This window comes from Chelonia mydas, chromosome 7 (assembly GCF_015237465.2).
Source record: "Chelonia mydas isolate rCheMyd1 chromosome 7, rCheMyd1.pri.v2, whole genome shotgun sequence".
Classification (NCBI taxonomy): Eukaryota; Metazoa; Chordata; order Testudines; family Cheloniidae; genus Chelonia; species Chelonia mydas.
Genome location: NC_057853.1, coordinates 63,020,819 through 63,036,607, shown reverse-complemented (window position 1 = coordinate 63,036,607; position 15,789 = coordinate 63,020,819). Strand labels below are relative to the sequence as shown.

Sequence of the window (15,789 nt, the reverse complement as noted above, 5' to 3'; positions counted from 1 at the left end):
GCCATGATAGAGACTATCATACGGAAATCAACTGGGCATGCAATCTGCTTTTTTCCATGCTGGCACAGTAGAACTGATTTCAATACACTGAGTAAGGAATACATTGAGTGAAACTAAACACTCTGACATACCCAGCACTTCCACCTGCCTTGACGAAATCTGTTTGTTATCTGAATCACCATTGTTGACTGGAATTGTATTGCTGTTCTTAAATTCCCCCGTGGGAATTTGTGCCTTTCAAATCTGTGGAAGGCATTGAGACAACTTCTCCTCCCCTCCCCATCACCATTCAGAGCCCCTCTCCACAGTTTTCCCTCCCTTTTACATAGCCCATCCTCACAGGCCTTGTGCTGCTGGGAGCTTTCTTCCAGATGGCAGGGTACAGTTCATGCTGGAGTATCCTAGAGGATCGCAAGAGTTAGAGGTGGAGAAGGCCCACCATAACAAATCCATCTCCCTGCAAGGGTAGGATGATCTCTCAGCAATATTTGTTGCATCAGAGTGTGTGTTAAATTGACACCACACTTGATCTTAGACAGAAGGCCAGAGTAGCTTCAGAACAAAACAGAGTTCTATCCCCCTTCCCAGAAAGGCGAGCCCAGTAATTCCTACAGCTCTCCCAAGCCCTGCTAACTCAGAAGCACAGAGCTGAACTGGAGACCCATTCCATGTGCTCCCATGTGCCAAACCGGTGTTAGACAATTGAGGGGCCAAAATTAGTGCACTTGATATTTTAAAATATTTAAAGCTTGTTTGATAGTGGTGATTATTACGATCAAGAAAGGGGCAAAAATCCAGGTAAGGGACTGACATCGCATTTTGAAGTGATATACATTTATGTAAGGATTCTCTGATGTCTTATTAATTCTGCCAAAATTGAGGACAGGGGCAGCGGGAAATACAGTATCAACTCATTTTGGAGTCAGTAGCAGATGACTGTATGAATGACTTCAGCTGAGTGGACCAATTTGCATGCTGTGAGAAGGCAATGGAGTTACAGCAGGAATGAGTTTGACTCTTAGTGGTTGGGAGGGGTGGGGGTTGGTGGCATCTGGATGATTCAGATCTAGTCCAGGTGAGTAATGACAGAAGGTCAAAAATCTGTTTGTGGATCTGAGACATAAAGTCAGAGTCTGGGCAGAATTTGCCCAAAGTCTAATGGCTGTTCAAAATTTATAATGCAAAATTTGTTTGGCCTCATGGCTAGACAAATAGCTGCTTAAAAAATACTGCCATCGCAAGGGGGAAATGGAGTCCTTGAGCCTAACTCTTGCACTGCAACAACGGTGACGTTAAATACATGTTTCCATTCTTTCTACCTTTTTCGAAGCAGGAAGACTTAAGTATATATCATAACAGTGAATTTCCAGGCCAACTTTTTGTGAGAGTTTTTTTGGTTTACTTAAATCATTGACAGATTCAGCACTTACATCGTAACTCCAGCTTAGCAAAATAACGTGCCTGGGTATTACCTTTTTATGTTTACGAATTGTTCAGTGGCAGGTGTTCCTGCAGAGCTTGCAGGGACTCAGGTGGAGCATGCAAGTTGCATAAGGAGGCCCTTGCTCCACCCCAGACCATCCCTTCACCTCCCATGTAGCTCTTCCCCACTGTCTCTCTATGCCATCCTCTCTCCCAGTGTGTGCACCTCTCTCCTGTTTATCTCCAGATGTCCTTCCCCTCTCCCCCACCCCCCTGCCATATGTCAGTCTCTCTCCCCTGGTTCCCCATTCCTTTCAGATTAGTGCTTCCTGCTCTTTCTGACTCATGGAAGCCATGAGGATTCTGCAAGATCAGAATGGAAATTAAGAATTCTGTGGGCTTCATAATGCTTTTGGAAACATCTTAAAGTAACTAAATCCTTCAGCGGTCTTTGCAGCTCCACCCTAAATCTTCTGAATCAGACCCATCAGCTCCTGAAAGCTGCAAACATGGTGGTTTAACAAGCCTTAGAATGCGGTGAGAGGCTTAAGTAAGGATGCTTATTACTAGTGTTCTTTGAAATACTGATCGCAAGAAAAAACCCCTCAAATATTAATGGCTTTGGATTTTGTTTCCAGTTTTTTTTAACAATGATCACATTTTGCACTGAAAGTTTTAGCATGTTTTGATGTAAAAACTGCTGTTTCACAAGTTTAGCAGAAGTGCGTTGTCTTTAATTGTTGCCAGCTGTCTTATAGCATAAATTGCCTGTAATATTGATAGGCTTGAGGGGCTGTATTTCAGCAATACTGAATGTTAAGTAAAACAGCTTATTGTTCAGAGAGCTACAGGTAGAAATCTGCTATAAACTATCACAGGAGATACGTGCAATGTTAACATCTCGCGTCATCATTTGCATCAGTCTGAAATGACTTGTTACATTCTTTTCTGTCTGCCTTGCAACTTAAAGTTCAACCTGTAACTGTCTGACATTCCTTCCTTAGGGTTTACACCACCAGGAATGGATAGGTCATCTCCAGACAACAGTCCAGTCCATGGTCTGTTACGTCAACCCTCAATCACAACAGGAGCCAACATACCTATTATAACAGAGCTAGGTAAGGAAAACAAAAACACGCCTTTCATGTCCATTCCCATATATTTTTCCATCTCCTTTTACAGGCGTCAGGAGAGTTACCTATTTCATAGCCAATGACACCATGTTCACTCTTCAGTTAACTGTTTTGATTTACTCTTGCTGAGGAAACATTAGGGGAAACTATTTCTACTTGGATTAAACAACTAAATTAGTTCTTCCCTATGTGTTTTCACCTTGTGTGTTCGTGAACACACACTACATTAGGCAAGAGCTTGTTCTTAGTGTATTGTACCAAGTAGGCAGGGTTCTTTGGGACAATCTCTTTTTTAAAAAAAAATGTTATGTAAGATGCCAGCAGACTTCCCTTCTGCATTTGAAAGGCTACTTGGTTAACCCTTCATGCTCCAAAACTTGTTTAATATTGCATAGTCACTGCATAGTGACATGACACTTATTACCCTTGAGAATGGAGCAACTGGTTACCTGGGTATGATTTCCACTCTAGCTATAGATATTCGTGTTGTCAAGTTGTTGTGATGTGAAGTGCAGAAGTTTTCATGGCAAATACAAACTTGATTTGTGGTCCTTTGTCCTTTTTATTTTTCAGTTTTATTTTTTTTTAGAGCCTTACCTGTCTTACTCCCTTATTTTATTCTCTTTCTGTACTTTCTTTCCCCCCTAAATACTTTACTTATTAGCTAAGCCTGGCAAACTTCTGCCTTTGGTTTCAATCAGTCAGGAAAAAAACAGTGGAACCCACATACTAATGATAACTGAACTGGGTAAGAAGTGCCTTTTTCCTTCACATCACTGTCTTCTTTTTTGTTGTTGGTGGTGTTGTTCCTACCATCATCAGCTTTTTCTTTATTTATCTGGCTGTATCAGAGGGGCTACCCTCATGGCACTGCTTTGAATGTGTTTTATTTGTGGTTCTAGTAGAAATTGACTGTCTTGTTCTGGCCTTTCTTAATGATTTCTTTTTCACGCAGCATCAGTAAACCTTTGATCACACTCGTCTGACCTGCCGGCTGTTTCCATAGCATCTTTCTCACCGATTCATTTTCTTTGGCCTGGGTTCCTGCCTCTCTCTCTTTCTCTCTCTCTCTCTCTCTATTTCAGTCTATTGTCAATTTGACTGACATGTCTTAGCTCTCACAGGAAGTAAAAAAAGAAATAAAAGATTTTGAAAAAGAAACCCGGGTATCATACCTTCCCTTAAGCAGTTTGTTTGTTTTTTGTTTTGTTTTTTGTGGGTAGACCTTTTCTCAGGCTCTGAAGCTAAAGCAGCTTAGCTTCTATGCTGCACTCTCTCAATAAAATGAGATTTCACAAGGGGCTCCGAGCAGTGTTTGATTAGCATTTCCTGTGGTGCAGTGCTGTGCTCTTAAACCTACCCCCATCTAGCCAGGAGACCTTTCATAAAAATCATAGTAGGCTAATTTGCATCAGGAAGATAAAGATATAGTCAGGCTTAAACTGCACTTGTAGAATTCACAGAAGATTTGGTGTAAGTTGGAAACTGACACTCCGTACTGTTAGAAAGTCTGTGTCAAAGTCAGGTATTAGTCTTACAAGTCTGCCAGATAGAAGTGGAAAAAGAGTACTGCTGTTTATAGTTCCTCTCCTCAGCTAGCAAATTAAACAAAGGCACAGTCTTTTCAGAAAGTATATTTTGAAACGGTACAACAGGCTTTCAGTGGTATTTTGCTTAGGAGCCCAAGAATAAATTGACAGACACTGGGCAAGATATAGTGTAGATGGAGCTATTTACCAGATGACATTCATTTGCATCATATAATGTAACCAGTGACTGTATATAGCTCTGAGAGATGTTACTTTTTAGTGGCTATGGCAGGGGATGTATGTTCTCTTGCCAACTCTGCTACTGACTCCGTTTGACCTTGGTTATGTCACAGCCAATTGGTGTCTTAATTTACCCATCTGTAAAATGGGGATAACAATACTTATCTTCTTCACAGGGCTGTTATATTTTAGGCATTGTTCATACTTGCAGAGCTCTTTGAGGCCCTTGCATGACAGTGCAATACTATACTAGTGGAAGATAGCTGTTGAATAATGGGTAGTTTGATCAAATAAAAGTAACTGTCTCAAGACGATAGTTCAGAATGGCAGGCCTATTTCTAGATAGAGTGATCCAGTTGAAGTCAATGGCACTAGGATTTGGCTTTTTAGGAACATTCTTGTCTACTAAAAAAAAATACAGGGAATTTCCAATAACGATGAGACAAGAAAAGTATTCAAGATCCACACTATCAGATGCTGCAAAACTGATAATTTCTCAGACCTGGATGGGAATTGAAATTAATTTGTCATTTATTTTTTAATAATTTCAAAAGCATCTTTGGTGACACAAGTCATCAGTCTGCACTTTTATGACTGAGGAGTCCTACTATGGAAAAGAAATGACTTAATCAAATATCATCTGCTTGATAAGATTTCTATCAAGCTGTGTGTAGTGGCATGGGGCAGGAGTGGGGAGATGAACTCTGGCAACTCGATGAGAATCTAAATGTCAAATGTTTCTTTTCTGAAAAGCAACCTGATGTGGATACTTCCTCACACTGAATGGAATAGAATTCATGGCTAGGGTGGTGAGGCTGTGGCTGAAACCATTTGAAACTACACTGTAGTATAGTAGTAGAATTGCAGTGTATTGCTTTTTTATGACAAGCTTGAGGCAAGCTGAATGGGGAGCTTCCCTCTTTGGAGCTGCAATTGCATTAACACAGTTCCATCAGAAAAGAAGCACAGTAGCAGATGTCTTTGGGTGGAACCAATGTTTTCGTGGACAAGGTTTATGTCACAAAGTGGATCTGACATTAATAGTTCACTGCATATCCGCACAGCCCTACTCGTTGTATCTTGCCTGTACGGAGGGAAAATGTATGTCAGCACCATGGCAAGTGAGCAGGTGGTGCCAAGAAAGTTGTTTTTATGGCACAGGGATATTCACCTTTCATACAAGCAAAATAAGGATTAACAGATTTTTTTAAGTGCATATTTTCACATCCACTTTGATTTCATTTTAAGTGATGTCAAAGACACGAGTCTGTGTTTCCAGACACATGCCATTGCTTTTTCTTTCTGATTGTGTCGTATGTAAGGTCACATGCTGCAGGCTAAGAAGCATATTATGATATTTTTGTATTATTATTTTCAGTAAACGATTCAAACGTTCAGTTTTTGGACCAAGATGATGACGACGACCCAGACACAGAATTGTATCTTACACAGCCATTTGCATGTGGAACCGCATTCGCCGTCAGTGTATTGGACTCCCTCATGAGCGCTGTAAGCAAATCAAAACTTTCTCCCCCTTCCCCATCAGACAGACCATAGGAGGCTGATGCTGTGTAGCAGCTCCATTGCCACCATGCAGCCTGAGGGACAAGATACCTTCATACACCGTCATTACTTTGGATGTGGACTGAGCCCCAGTTCCCCTCAAAGGTATTTAAGCACATAACTCCTGTTGTCCGTTGCAGTTATGCACTGAAAGACCTTTGAGGAGCTGGATCTGAGACTCTGTAACAACTAATCTCTCAGATCATAGGGTATGTATATTGGCCTGAGACTTCAAAAGCAACTGGTGATTTTGGATGCACACTATTTTCAGAAAGAGTTGAAAGTCTGGTGGCTTGCAGCAGGGTGTCTCAAATTGGCCTTCCAAAAATGGAAGCACTCAAAATCACTAGTCACACTGGAAATTTAGGGTATTATCTCAAAAATATGAAAATTGTCTTCTTGCAGAACATAACTACCTTGACAGTTCAGTATTTTACACGTTTTACAGCTTCTAATTATTTTTTGTACTCCATCAATAAGGTGATAGTTCATAGTGACGGATAACAAACAAAAGCTTTAGATTAGATCAGGTCAGCGGACAAAAGCTTGAATGCTTCTGCAAAGCTTAATTCAACCAGCTGACCCTCTTGGGGCTGCAAAAGTGGGCTAGAAATCAATGGAAATGGGATTTCTTGAAAGAGTGGCTATGTTACAGTTCTGGGTCTGAATTTGCATGAGCGTGCTGTCAGGTTATTCTGATATTCCTACTTGTATCTGGGACCAAGAATGCAAAAGTATAAAAAAACTGACGTGGGTGTTTCAAGTTTGAAATTGGTTAAAAACAAAACAGGTTTGTATAAGGTTTATTTTGAGTTTCAGTGGAGTTTAAAGTAAGCAGCTATTTTGCCTAAACCAGTTTTTGGCCATCCATAGCAAATAAATAGTCTTCCTCTTTTATTTTAAAATCAGCAAGAGAATACTCTCTCAATACAGACAGGGTATCAGTCTCTACTTTAACCTAGAGTGGGTCCATTTTTAACTGGTTTAGGCACTCGCTTAAAGGACTTCCATTTAAAAACTTTGTACACTTTATGTGCCAGCAGATTAATGTTGGAGCAGCTTTTTGCAAATGGACCAAATGGAAAGCAAGCAGTCTAAGGGTTTTTATAGAAACACTGGGAAACTAACACTAGCAATTTCCAGATTGATACTTTTCAATGGAACTAGATCTCTCGGGGTAGATGACTAAGATGCAAGAGGGATGTAATTAATGGAGGAGAATATGAAATGTTGTTTATGATAAGCTCCATTAAGCAGGCCTGTTATACTATACCTCTGATTTTAAAGTGTTCAAATGAGTATCCCTTTGGAGACCCTGTTTACTCCTGATTATCATAACTACAGCTGTTTCAGAAGACTCTTTTGTTGCAGTATCAGCTGTTATAATACGATTACTTCGTAAATTATGTTTTTTAATAATGTCTTTCATGATCCTGATCAGGGTCTGTTGAAAAAAGTTAGTTTCCAGCTTTGATTTAAAAACAGAATTTAAATAAATCAAACTCACTAAAGGCCTCCTGATTTACATGTACTAAAGACAGTTTGTCCATGTGAAATGCAGTTGTGCACATAAACTGATATTTGCCTGTGCGACCAATATGCTGTTTGTGCACATAAAATCTGTTTTGTGGGTAAAAATGACTGTGCATGCCTAAAGCTGTAGATGCAAACTTAGGGGCTGGTTGAGAGTCCTTTGTAAAGTTGAACCTAAACTTTCAGACTATCCTATTGAATTTAGTTTCATGATCAGTTGGCTTAAGCCCCAAATAATATGGGAGGTGGGCAAAGCAATATTTTTTTTTATAAGAGCCAACTCTAACCTTCACCTAAAAGTGAAACCAAACTTTTGATGGTTCAAAAAAGTTCAGTTAACCTTTTTTTTTTTTTAACTTAAGTGGGCTGTAGCCCACGAAAGCTTATGCTCTAATAAATTTGTTAGTCTCTAAGGTGCCACAAGTACTCCTGTTCTTCTTACTACACTTCTGTCCATTCCAGCCGCAGCTTGAGACAGATGTAATGAGGTAATCTATTTTCATGGTATTTCATTCCAATAAGGAGCATGAAGTAACAGTAATCTTATGAGATACCTTGTTCTTGTGAGTCAGTCATCAGCCAAATTTTGAAGACTTGACACACTGATAAAGTCCACATAAGTATCCAACCAAACTCTAACTCTAAACCATCACGAATAAAAATTGTATCGGTAAAAGGTTTAGCATTTCCATGTAATACCTTGGAGCTCTTAAATATGAAGGTCCCAAACTGGCATTTTGAAAACTGTTCACCTTACCAGACTAAGAAGATTCCTGAATGAAACTGAGTTTTAGTATTAGGAGGACACTGAGGAATTCTATCATAATTAAAAGCAGCTAATGAAAATATGATTGAGAGCTTTCTAGACAATGGAAGCCAAAATATCAACCTTCCAAGTCAACATTTAAACATCAGATCCATTTAGATTTCACTGATTTCTTTTCTTCTGTAGCTCCCTTCCCAAAATTTCCATTTAATCAGGTGTCTAAGCATCCCCATCCAAAGACTGTCTCATAATTCAACCCCTGCTGTTTGTTGCTTCACTTATTGAAAGGCTAATTCTTCTATTTATTACAGGCATTCCCAGAGTAACAGATAGCAATGTTGCAGACACCACACCATTGCTTTATTGTGCAACCACTAGAAAGATAAATTAGAAGAGAGAATAATTGTGTTTATGCTTAGATAACTCACAATGGAGAATTACAATTTAGAAACATTTCCTTTGAGCACAGTCAGTTTATTCTTCACAAAGTAAATGTGATTATTTTCCCCTCTAAATATCTAGCTACCGATGACATATCTGTTCATGAACTCTTTCTTCTGCAAAAATTCTTTGTCAAACTTCATTCATTCTTAAGTGGTTAAGATGGGGCACCACCATCTGAAGTCAGGGAAATGACTGTGATGCCAGAAATAGAGAATTCTGACTTAAAGGAAAGAAACACTAATCAGAGTGAATCCCTATCAGAATGATTTGCCAGTCTTCATTTGCCATACCAATGCTGTCTCCTCTTCCTGCTGCTTTGCTGATGTGGGCAGGGTCACTCTCTCCTCCACTCCTGGAAGAGTTTTTGCTGTCCAAGCTACAGGGTGCAAAAGGAACTCTCCCTGCTCGTCTAGCTCTCCGATGGGTGAGATGTCCATCCTTCCTTTTCTCCTGTGCCTCTATTGGGAACAGGAGGTGCTCCACATTTTTTTTCTCTACCCAAAAAACAGGCATCCTGTCATTTCCCACACCACCTGATCCACTGGCTTTGTACTATCCACTTTGCCTGACAGTTTGCTTTTTGTGACCTTACCTCTACTTCTACTGCCTGAATTCAAGCATTGATCCCAAAATATTTTACAGGACTGTGGGACCAGCCTGAGTCATACTTTCACTACACTAGCTCCACAGCAATTCTCTAAGTCATTTGTCACGTGCCAGCGCACTTTGAGGCTTGAGTAGGGTCTTCAAGATTACATCAACTATATTGATTTAATTACTAAATTGACTGCAACAAAGTCGATGGGGAAAACCCATCAAGCTAGTAGGACTGTAATTGGTGTTTGTTGTATTGCATGGTTGGGCAAAAGCTATATTAGCAGGGGAAAGGCTGGGATTAGCAGAGGAATAGTAAAGGGGGGTTGCAGGCGGTACATATTGTTTTCTCCCACTGTGCCCTCTGCTGTGAAGTTTTTCATTGTGAAAGGGGGAAGTAGTGCACCTTCTTTTTAGTTGCTTTTTAGAATTAAATTTTACCCCTTGATCTCTGCAGAATGTAATTAAATTCTTAGTAATGCAAACCCACTGCACTGGGCGCAACACACGTATGTGAACTGCTCACATTCTCCTCTCGCTTACTCAGTGGAAGTCCGGCATATGATGTTAATGCCAGTGTAAAACAGGGATAAAGTAAGAGAATAATAAGGCCCATCCATCTGTGTTTCTTTCTTATCTTTAGCAACAATGGGACTATGCACAAGACAACTTCATTTATAGATTAACCCTTCCTCTGCAGGTTTCTTAGCATCTTCAGGAAACACTGGGTGTGCAGACAAGAATGGTTTAGTTATTGGTAATGAGGAAGTACTTTTTACTTTACTGAACATTTTACCTGGTACAGATTTTAAGTATGACAAAAGCTATTCTTAAACAGGGCTGCCTAACCTTTACTATGTCTCTGGAATAGACATCAGCCTCTGCTAGAGTTTTTCATTATATTTTGTTCTAAGTATTTGATTTGCCTTACACATCTACAAACAAATGCAAATGCATGGAAAGCTATATGCATATACTGCTCTTCTTGTAGTGGGGCTGCCCCTGTTAATCAAAGCATGTTCTCACAATACACTTGTTTACAGCAAAATGTAAGTTGGTTAGAAAGCCCAGGTTACAAATAACCTTCTCTCAGACCCAGTGCATTTGTGGATGAGGTATACATGCTAAGATTTTCAAAAATCATGAGACTTAAGATATCTTGAAGGAGTCTGAAAATCAGGCTCCATTTAGTGCCACCCTCTCAAAATCAGGCCACCTCTAAGCTGTGCTAAGTTGAGCGCCCAAAATCACTAGTGACTTTTGAAAGTCTTGGCCATTGTCTGTAGCTACAGAAGGCAAAATAAAGTGCAGGATGCAAAAATGCCACTTGTCCCAATAAGCATCTTTTATCGCTGTGAAGTGGTTCCCAGACATCTTGATTCTGTCTGGCATTCATTCTGGTAATGATGCTACAAAAAATACTCCCATACAGAGCTTCAGCATCATTTCTATACATACCACTGGTAGCAGGATTGGTGTAGCTTCAGGGAATGTCATCAGTACAAAAGCATCTATTCAGAGCCAGATCATGAGACTTAACTTTGAATTTCCTGGCATCTATTGGTCTCTGTTAGAACCTTACTTTTTTAAAAAATGTATTCTATTATCGTCCCTTTTTCCCTTATACAAACAGAAATTTCACATGGGGACGGGGAGGGGTGAAGAGTTAAAGGCAACTTTGCAGTAGAACCCCCAAGGTCCTTTACAATCTCATTTATTCAGAAAAGGAAATGTTTTAACTTATGAGATGGACATTTTGAAACATAAGACTTTTCTATTTTTGTATCCTGCTGTTCAGAAGGATTAGCAGGTAATAAAACATCCCCTTACCCAGAGGATTCACAATATCCCTTAATAGTCTGGGAGGTATTTTTAAAATGTAATACAATATAAAAGATTGTTCTTTCACCTTTGCTTTGGACCTCTCCCCAGGGCCTGTTCAGGATTTGGTTAATGAGTTTAGCTCTGTAATTCCCCATATCTGGATATGTATTCACTTGAAACAAATGCATCCTGTAAGGAAAAACAAGCAAGTTAAAATATCTGCCTGAAATGGAGGCGAAATAACTATTGTATTTTTTCCTTTAAAGTAGCAAACATAAAAAAATGGCAGCTATGACATGGAAAATGACAATTTTAGAGTAGTTATAAACGAAAGGCAAAAATGTCATTAAAATTAAAGCAATGTTATTAAAAGATGTGTTAATTTTCAGTTAAATTTTCTGTAAAAGACCAATTTGTTTAAAAGGCTTGACAGCATTAACTGCGAAACATAAGCTTTGGTAATTATGCTTTCCAGTTTGTTCAACCATTTTTGAAGCAGTCTCAGAACACTTACACTCAAAACCCAGCTGCAACAGAATTCAGTCACATGGGCTAGGTGGCACTGCTAGCTCAGATATCCAGTTGCTTGTCAATTACCCTACGGTGTAGCGTCTATAATGCAGTCCCATTACTCAGCACTGTAGCCAATGCATGTATAATACTGGTATAATAATGTTATCACGACATCCAATGCGGGGTACAGTTAGTAACAGCAGCAGAGAAGTGTTTTTCAGTGATGATTTATACAATTAACAAAAGGAATTTGCATTTGTTACTGAAAAGTAGCCTGTTAGTTTTAATGCTGCAGCACTCATTCAACACATTGTTCCCGCACAAGTACTGGCATAGCCAGGCCTTGTATCCACCCGCAGAGTGAGCACATCACTCTCACGTTATGTGTATTATTATTTCAAAGGAAATGGAGATCAGCCAGGTCAGATTTTTTTTTAACCTTTTAGAGCCTGATCCTATGAGGTGCAGCAGGCGCCCCATCTCCAAAGATTTGAAGGAGGGCCTGAGTCTCATGGGAGCTGAGAGCATGCAGGCTTAGGCAGTGTTAACAATCTCTAACCATCCAGAAGGCATGCTAGACTCCTGTTCACCTAGGATGTTTTCTGCTTGCAGGACAGGCGTCCATTCTCAAAATTAGAATATTTTTATTCAGCGACGGCAGCACGAACAATAACTGCACTCATCTATCAAATTAAATGATAACATCCACATCAGTCATGGTGTGAAACCCAAAGTAAACTATTGTTCCAAGATAAATGTTGTCTGCTTTCCAAATAAATGTCTTTAGCTTTGCCTTGACATTTGTCTAGCAGTGGGAGGCCATTCTCCTGTGACAGCGGGCCTAATTCCCCTCTGAACTGGATCAATTTTACATCACTGTAAATCCATTGAGTCCCATTGGCTTGCTCCTGGGATCAGAATAAGGTCTATTATCTCTTACTTGGAAACATTTGTGACAGGTGCAAGACTTAATGTATTCTTTTGCCATTGCTTCACAGTTTAACATGAGTTCTTTAGTGAAGTGAGTGTTGTATTCTCAGCCTAATGTTATCAGTTCCTCCTCCCCCACAGTCTTCCTGCCTCAAAATTAAATATGCCCAGTTAATCCTTTCCTCAAAAGTCCAGCTTTCTAGCCCTTGTATCGTTCCTGTAGCTATCCTCTGGTCGCTCTCCAATTTGCCTCCCCCCTTTCTTAAAGTGTGGTGCCTAGAACTGGACACAATACTGCAGCTGAGGCTTCACCAGTGCCAAGTAGAGTGGAACTAATACCACCCGTGTCTTACATGTGACTCTCCTAGAACTATATTACTCTTTTGGGGAGTTGCATCACATTGTTGGATCTCAGTCGATTTGTGATCCACTATAACCCCCCAGATCCTTTTCAGCAGTACTACCATAGGCAATTATTCCCCATTTTGTAGTTGTGCATTTGATTTTTCCTTCCTAAGTTTAGGACTCGTCTGACCGTCATCTTGTTGATTTCAGACAAAGTCTCCAATTTGTCAAGGTCATTTTTGACTTCTAATCCTGTCCTCCAAATTGCTTGCAGCTCTTTCCAGCTTGGTGTCATCTGCAGATTTTATCAGTATAATGACCACTTTAATTCATGAAAATATTGACTAGTACCACACCCAGGACAGACCCCCCACACACACTCGATACAACTTCCCGACCTCCCAATTTGACAGCAAACCCTTGATAACTACTCTTGGTCTTTGAACCAGTTCTGCACTCACCTTTTAGAAATTTAATCTAGACCGCATTTGCGAGTGTTATGTTGGATCGTGGCAAAGGCCTTAATAAAATCAACAGCTATCGTCAACTGCTTCCCTGCATTCACGAGGCCAGTAACCCTGTCAAAGATGGAAAATTGGTTGGTTTGGCATGTTTTGTTCTTAACAAAGTCATGCTGGCTATGCCTTATAACCCTATTATCCCCTAGCTGCTTACAAACTGATTGTGCTCCAATATCTTTCCAGATATCAGAGTTAGGCTGACTGATCTATAATTCCACCAGTCCCTTTTTTAAAAGATAGATTGCTAATGGTTCCGAGATTACCTCAGCTAGTTTTATAAGTACCCTAGGGTGAATTTAATCAGGGCCTGCCAATTTAAATGTTCTTTAACCTGTTCTTTCCCTATTTTGGATTGTGAGTCTTCCTCCTTGCTGTTAAGGTCACCATTACACTTTATAGTAATGATTGAAGCAAAATAAGCATTAAACATCTCAGTCTTTAGTTGTTAGTGCTCCTTAAGTAGTGGACCTACACTTTTCTTGGTCTTTGTATTTCTTTTTATGTCCCTTGGTAGATGTAATTCATTTTAGCCTTTCTGATTTTGTCCCTACATGCTTGTGCTATTCTTTTGTAACCAGCCTTAGCAAATTGTCCATATTTACACTTTTTGTAGGATTCCTTTTTAGATCATTATAGAGATCCTGATGGAGATATGTTGGTCTCTTCCTTCGCACCTGGAGCATTTGCCATTAATAAAAACTGCCCGCTCTCCTCAACTCCTTTTTCTCTTACATTTTCTTCCCTTGGGACCTGAGCTAGCAGTTAGTCCGAAGGCCGTTGTCCTTATGCTGCTGCTCTAATGCCATCATTTTCTGGTCACTTTCACCCAAATTGTCTTCAACTTTGCAACCAATTTCTTCCTAGTCAGAATCAAGTCTAAAGTGGCTGCCCACTTGGTTACTTCTGAAGCAAGAAGTTGTCCCCAGCACATTCCAAGAACTTACTGGCATCTTACTTTTCCAACAGATGTCTGGGTAGTTAAAGTCCCCCATTACTACCCGGTCTCATGTGTTGGAAATTTCTGTTGTTTGTTCTAGAAATGCCTCATCCACCTCCTGTGCTGGTGATCTATCGTAGGCCCTTGTCGTGCTTGTTTTCCCCACACACTTTGGTCTGTCTCTCACCTCCTTCTGGACATCAGAACAAGTGAATGCATCCTTGATGTATAATGCAACACCTCTTCCCTTCCTGAACAAGCTGTACCCTCTAATTATCCCACCAATTCTGTCATAATGTATCAAATACTATCACTGTAATCCTATCATTCAGGATTTCCCACCCGATATTCTCCTTTGCTTCTGATTACTCGTAATCATACCCCCTTGGAAGTGATCATAAAATGTACTTTTCCTCCTTCATTGCTTCCAATTTTTAAACATTTAATTACATGCCCCAATTCCCCTTAGATTATCACATTTAGGGGCAATTCTGATCAATCAGGTAAATAACACAGTAATAATTGTCTAGGAGTACATAAAAGGGCAATTCTGGTTATTTTGTTCCACTAAATACATTGTATTTATCTAGACTGGATTTTTTTTTGTAATTTAGACAACATGTCTGTGTATAAAACAGCAGAGGCCTGAAGTCATGAAAATGAAGCTTTCATAGCAATCGCAACTCACTATTGAGATGAAAAAAATTTCATGGTGGTCACATCTGAACAATAAAACTGAGATTATGAGAGTCCAATGCTGAAGGTAATGAGGATAAAGCACTGGTCTGGAAGCTAGCTCTACTCTCTGACCTGCTGTGTGATCTAAGACAAGTCACTTCACCTCTATGTGTTTCTGTTTCCCCATCAGTGAAATGTAAATAGTGATGCTTCCCTGTCTGTGTAGTGAGCACTGAGATCTGTGGATGAAAAGTACAATTTGAGGACTAAGTATTAATAGTCATCTGGTCTAACTTCCGCAGTAGGCAATAAGGCAAGTCCTTTGCCCCCAAGAGATTTATATGAATCTTTTTCTCCTAATTTGCTTCATGATGTGCAAGTCTTCTAAAAACACTAGATATCAGTAGGATTGGAAGTAATAGGGGCTGATTTTTGGTGGTGGTCATTTTTTGTGTATTCTGTTTTTAAACAGTGCATGTTGTCAGCACACATTGTATAGTGTAGATATTTAACTGAGTATCTTTGAACTAGACCAGTATACTTTTAAATGAACTTGAAAGTCATTCATCTGGCATTAAATTAATATTTAAAATGTCCATTGTTTGCCTGACAGACAATGCTACAGATGCTGGCAAAATGTCAGTGTGGAGTAAATCTTCCCTAATAAACCACACTTACCCTATACCCTAGAGTTTTTTAAAAGGACCACCAGGATCCCAAACTCATCATACATTTATCTGGAATGAACTCAAAATGTTTAATTGATACATGCTTATGTCTGAACACTGTCAAGTCTCGTAATAAGATGTTTAGTGCA

At 39.7% G+C, this 15,789-nt stretch overlaps 1 protein-coding gene across 41 annotated transcripts in view; it reads left to right on the top strand.

Annotated features, from left to right (window-relative positions):
- The window catches only part of KCNMA1 (potassium calcium-activated channel subfamily M alpha 1), an 835,052-nt gene that overhangs the window by 796,828 nt on the left and 22,435 nt on the right, over positions 1-15,789 (top strand). For 26 of the 41 annotated variants that reach the window (XM_043551024.1, XM_043551044.1, XM_043551043.1 and 23 more), the window contains 2 exons: positions 2,427-2,540; positions 5,703-5,833. In XM_043551024.1, coding sequence (XP_043406959.1) covers positions 2,427-2,540; positions 5,703-5,833 — 245 coding nt within the window. Of the gene's footprint in view, positions 1-2,426; positions 2,541-3,219; positions 3,304-5,702; positions 5,834-15,789 lie in introns of all 41 variants that reach the window. The other 15 variants (XM_043551031.1, XM_043551030.1, XM_043551023.1 and 12 more) reach the window with 1 other exon arrangement.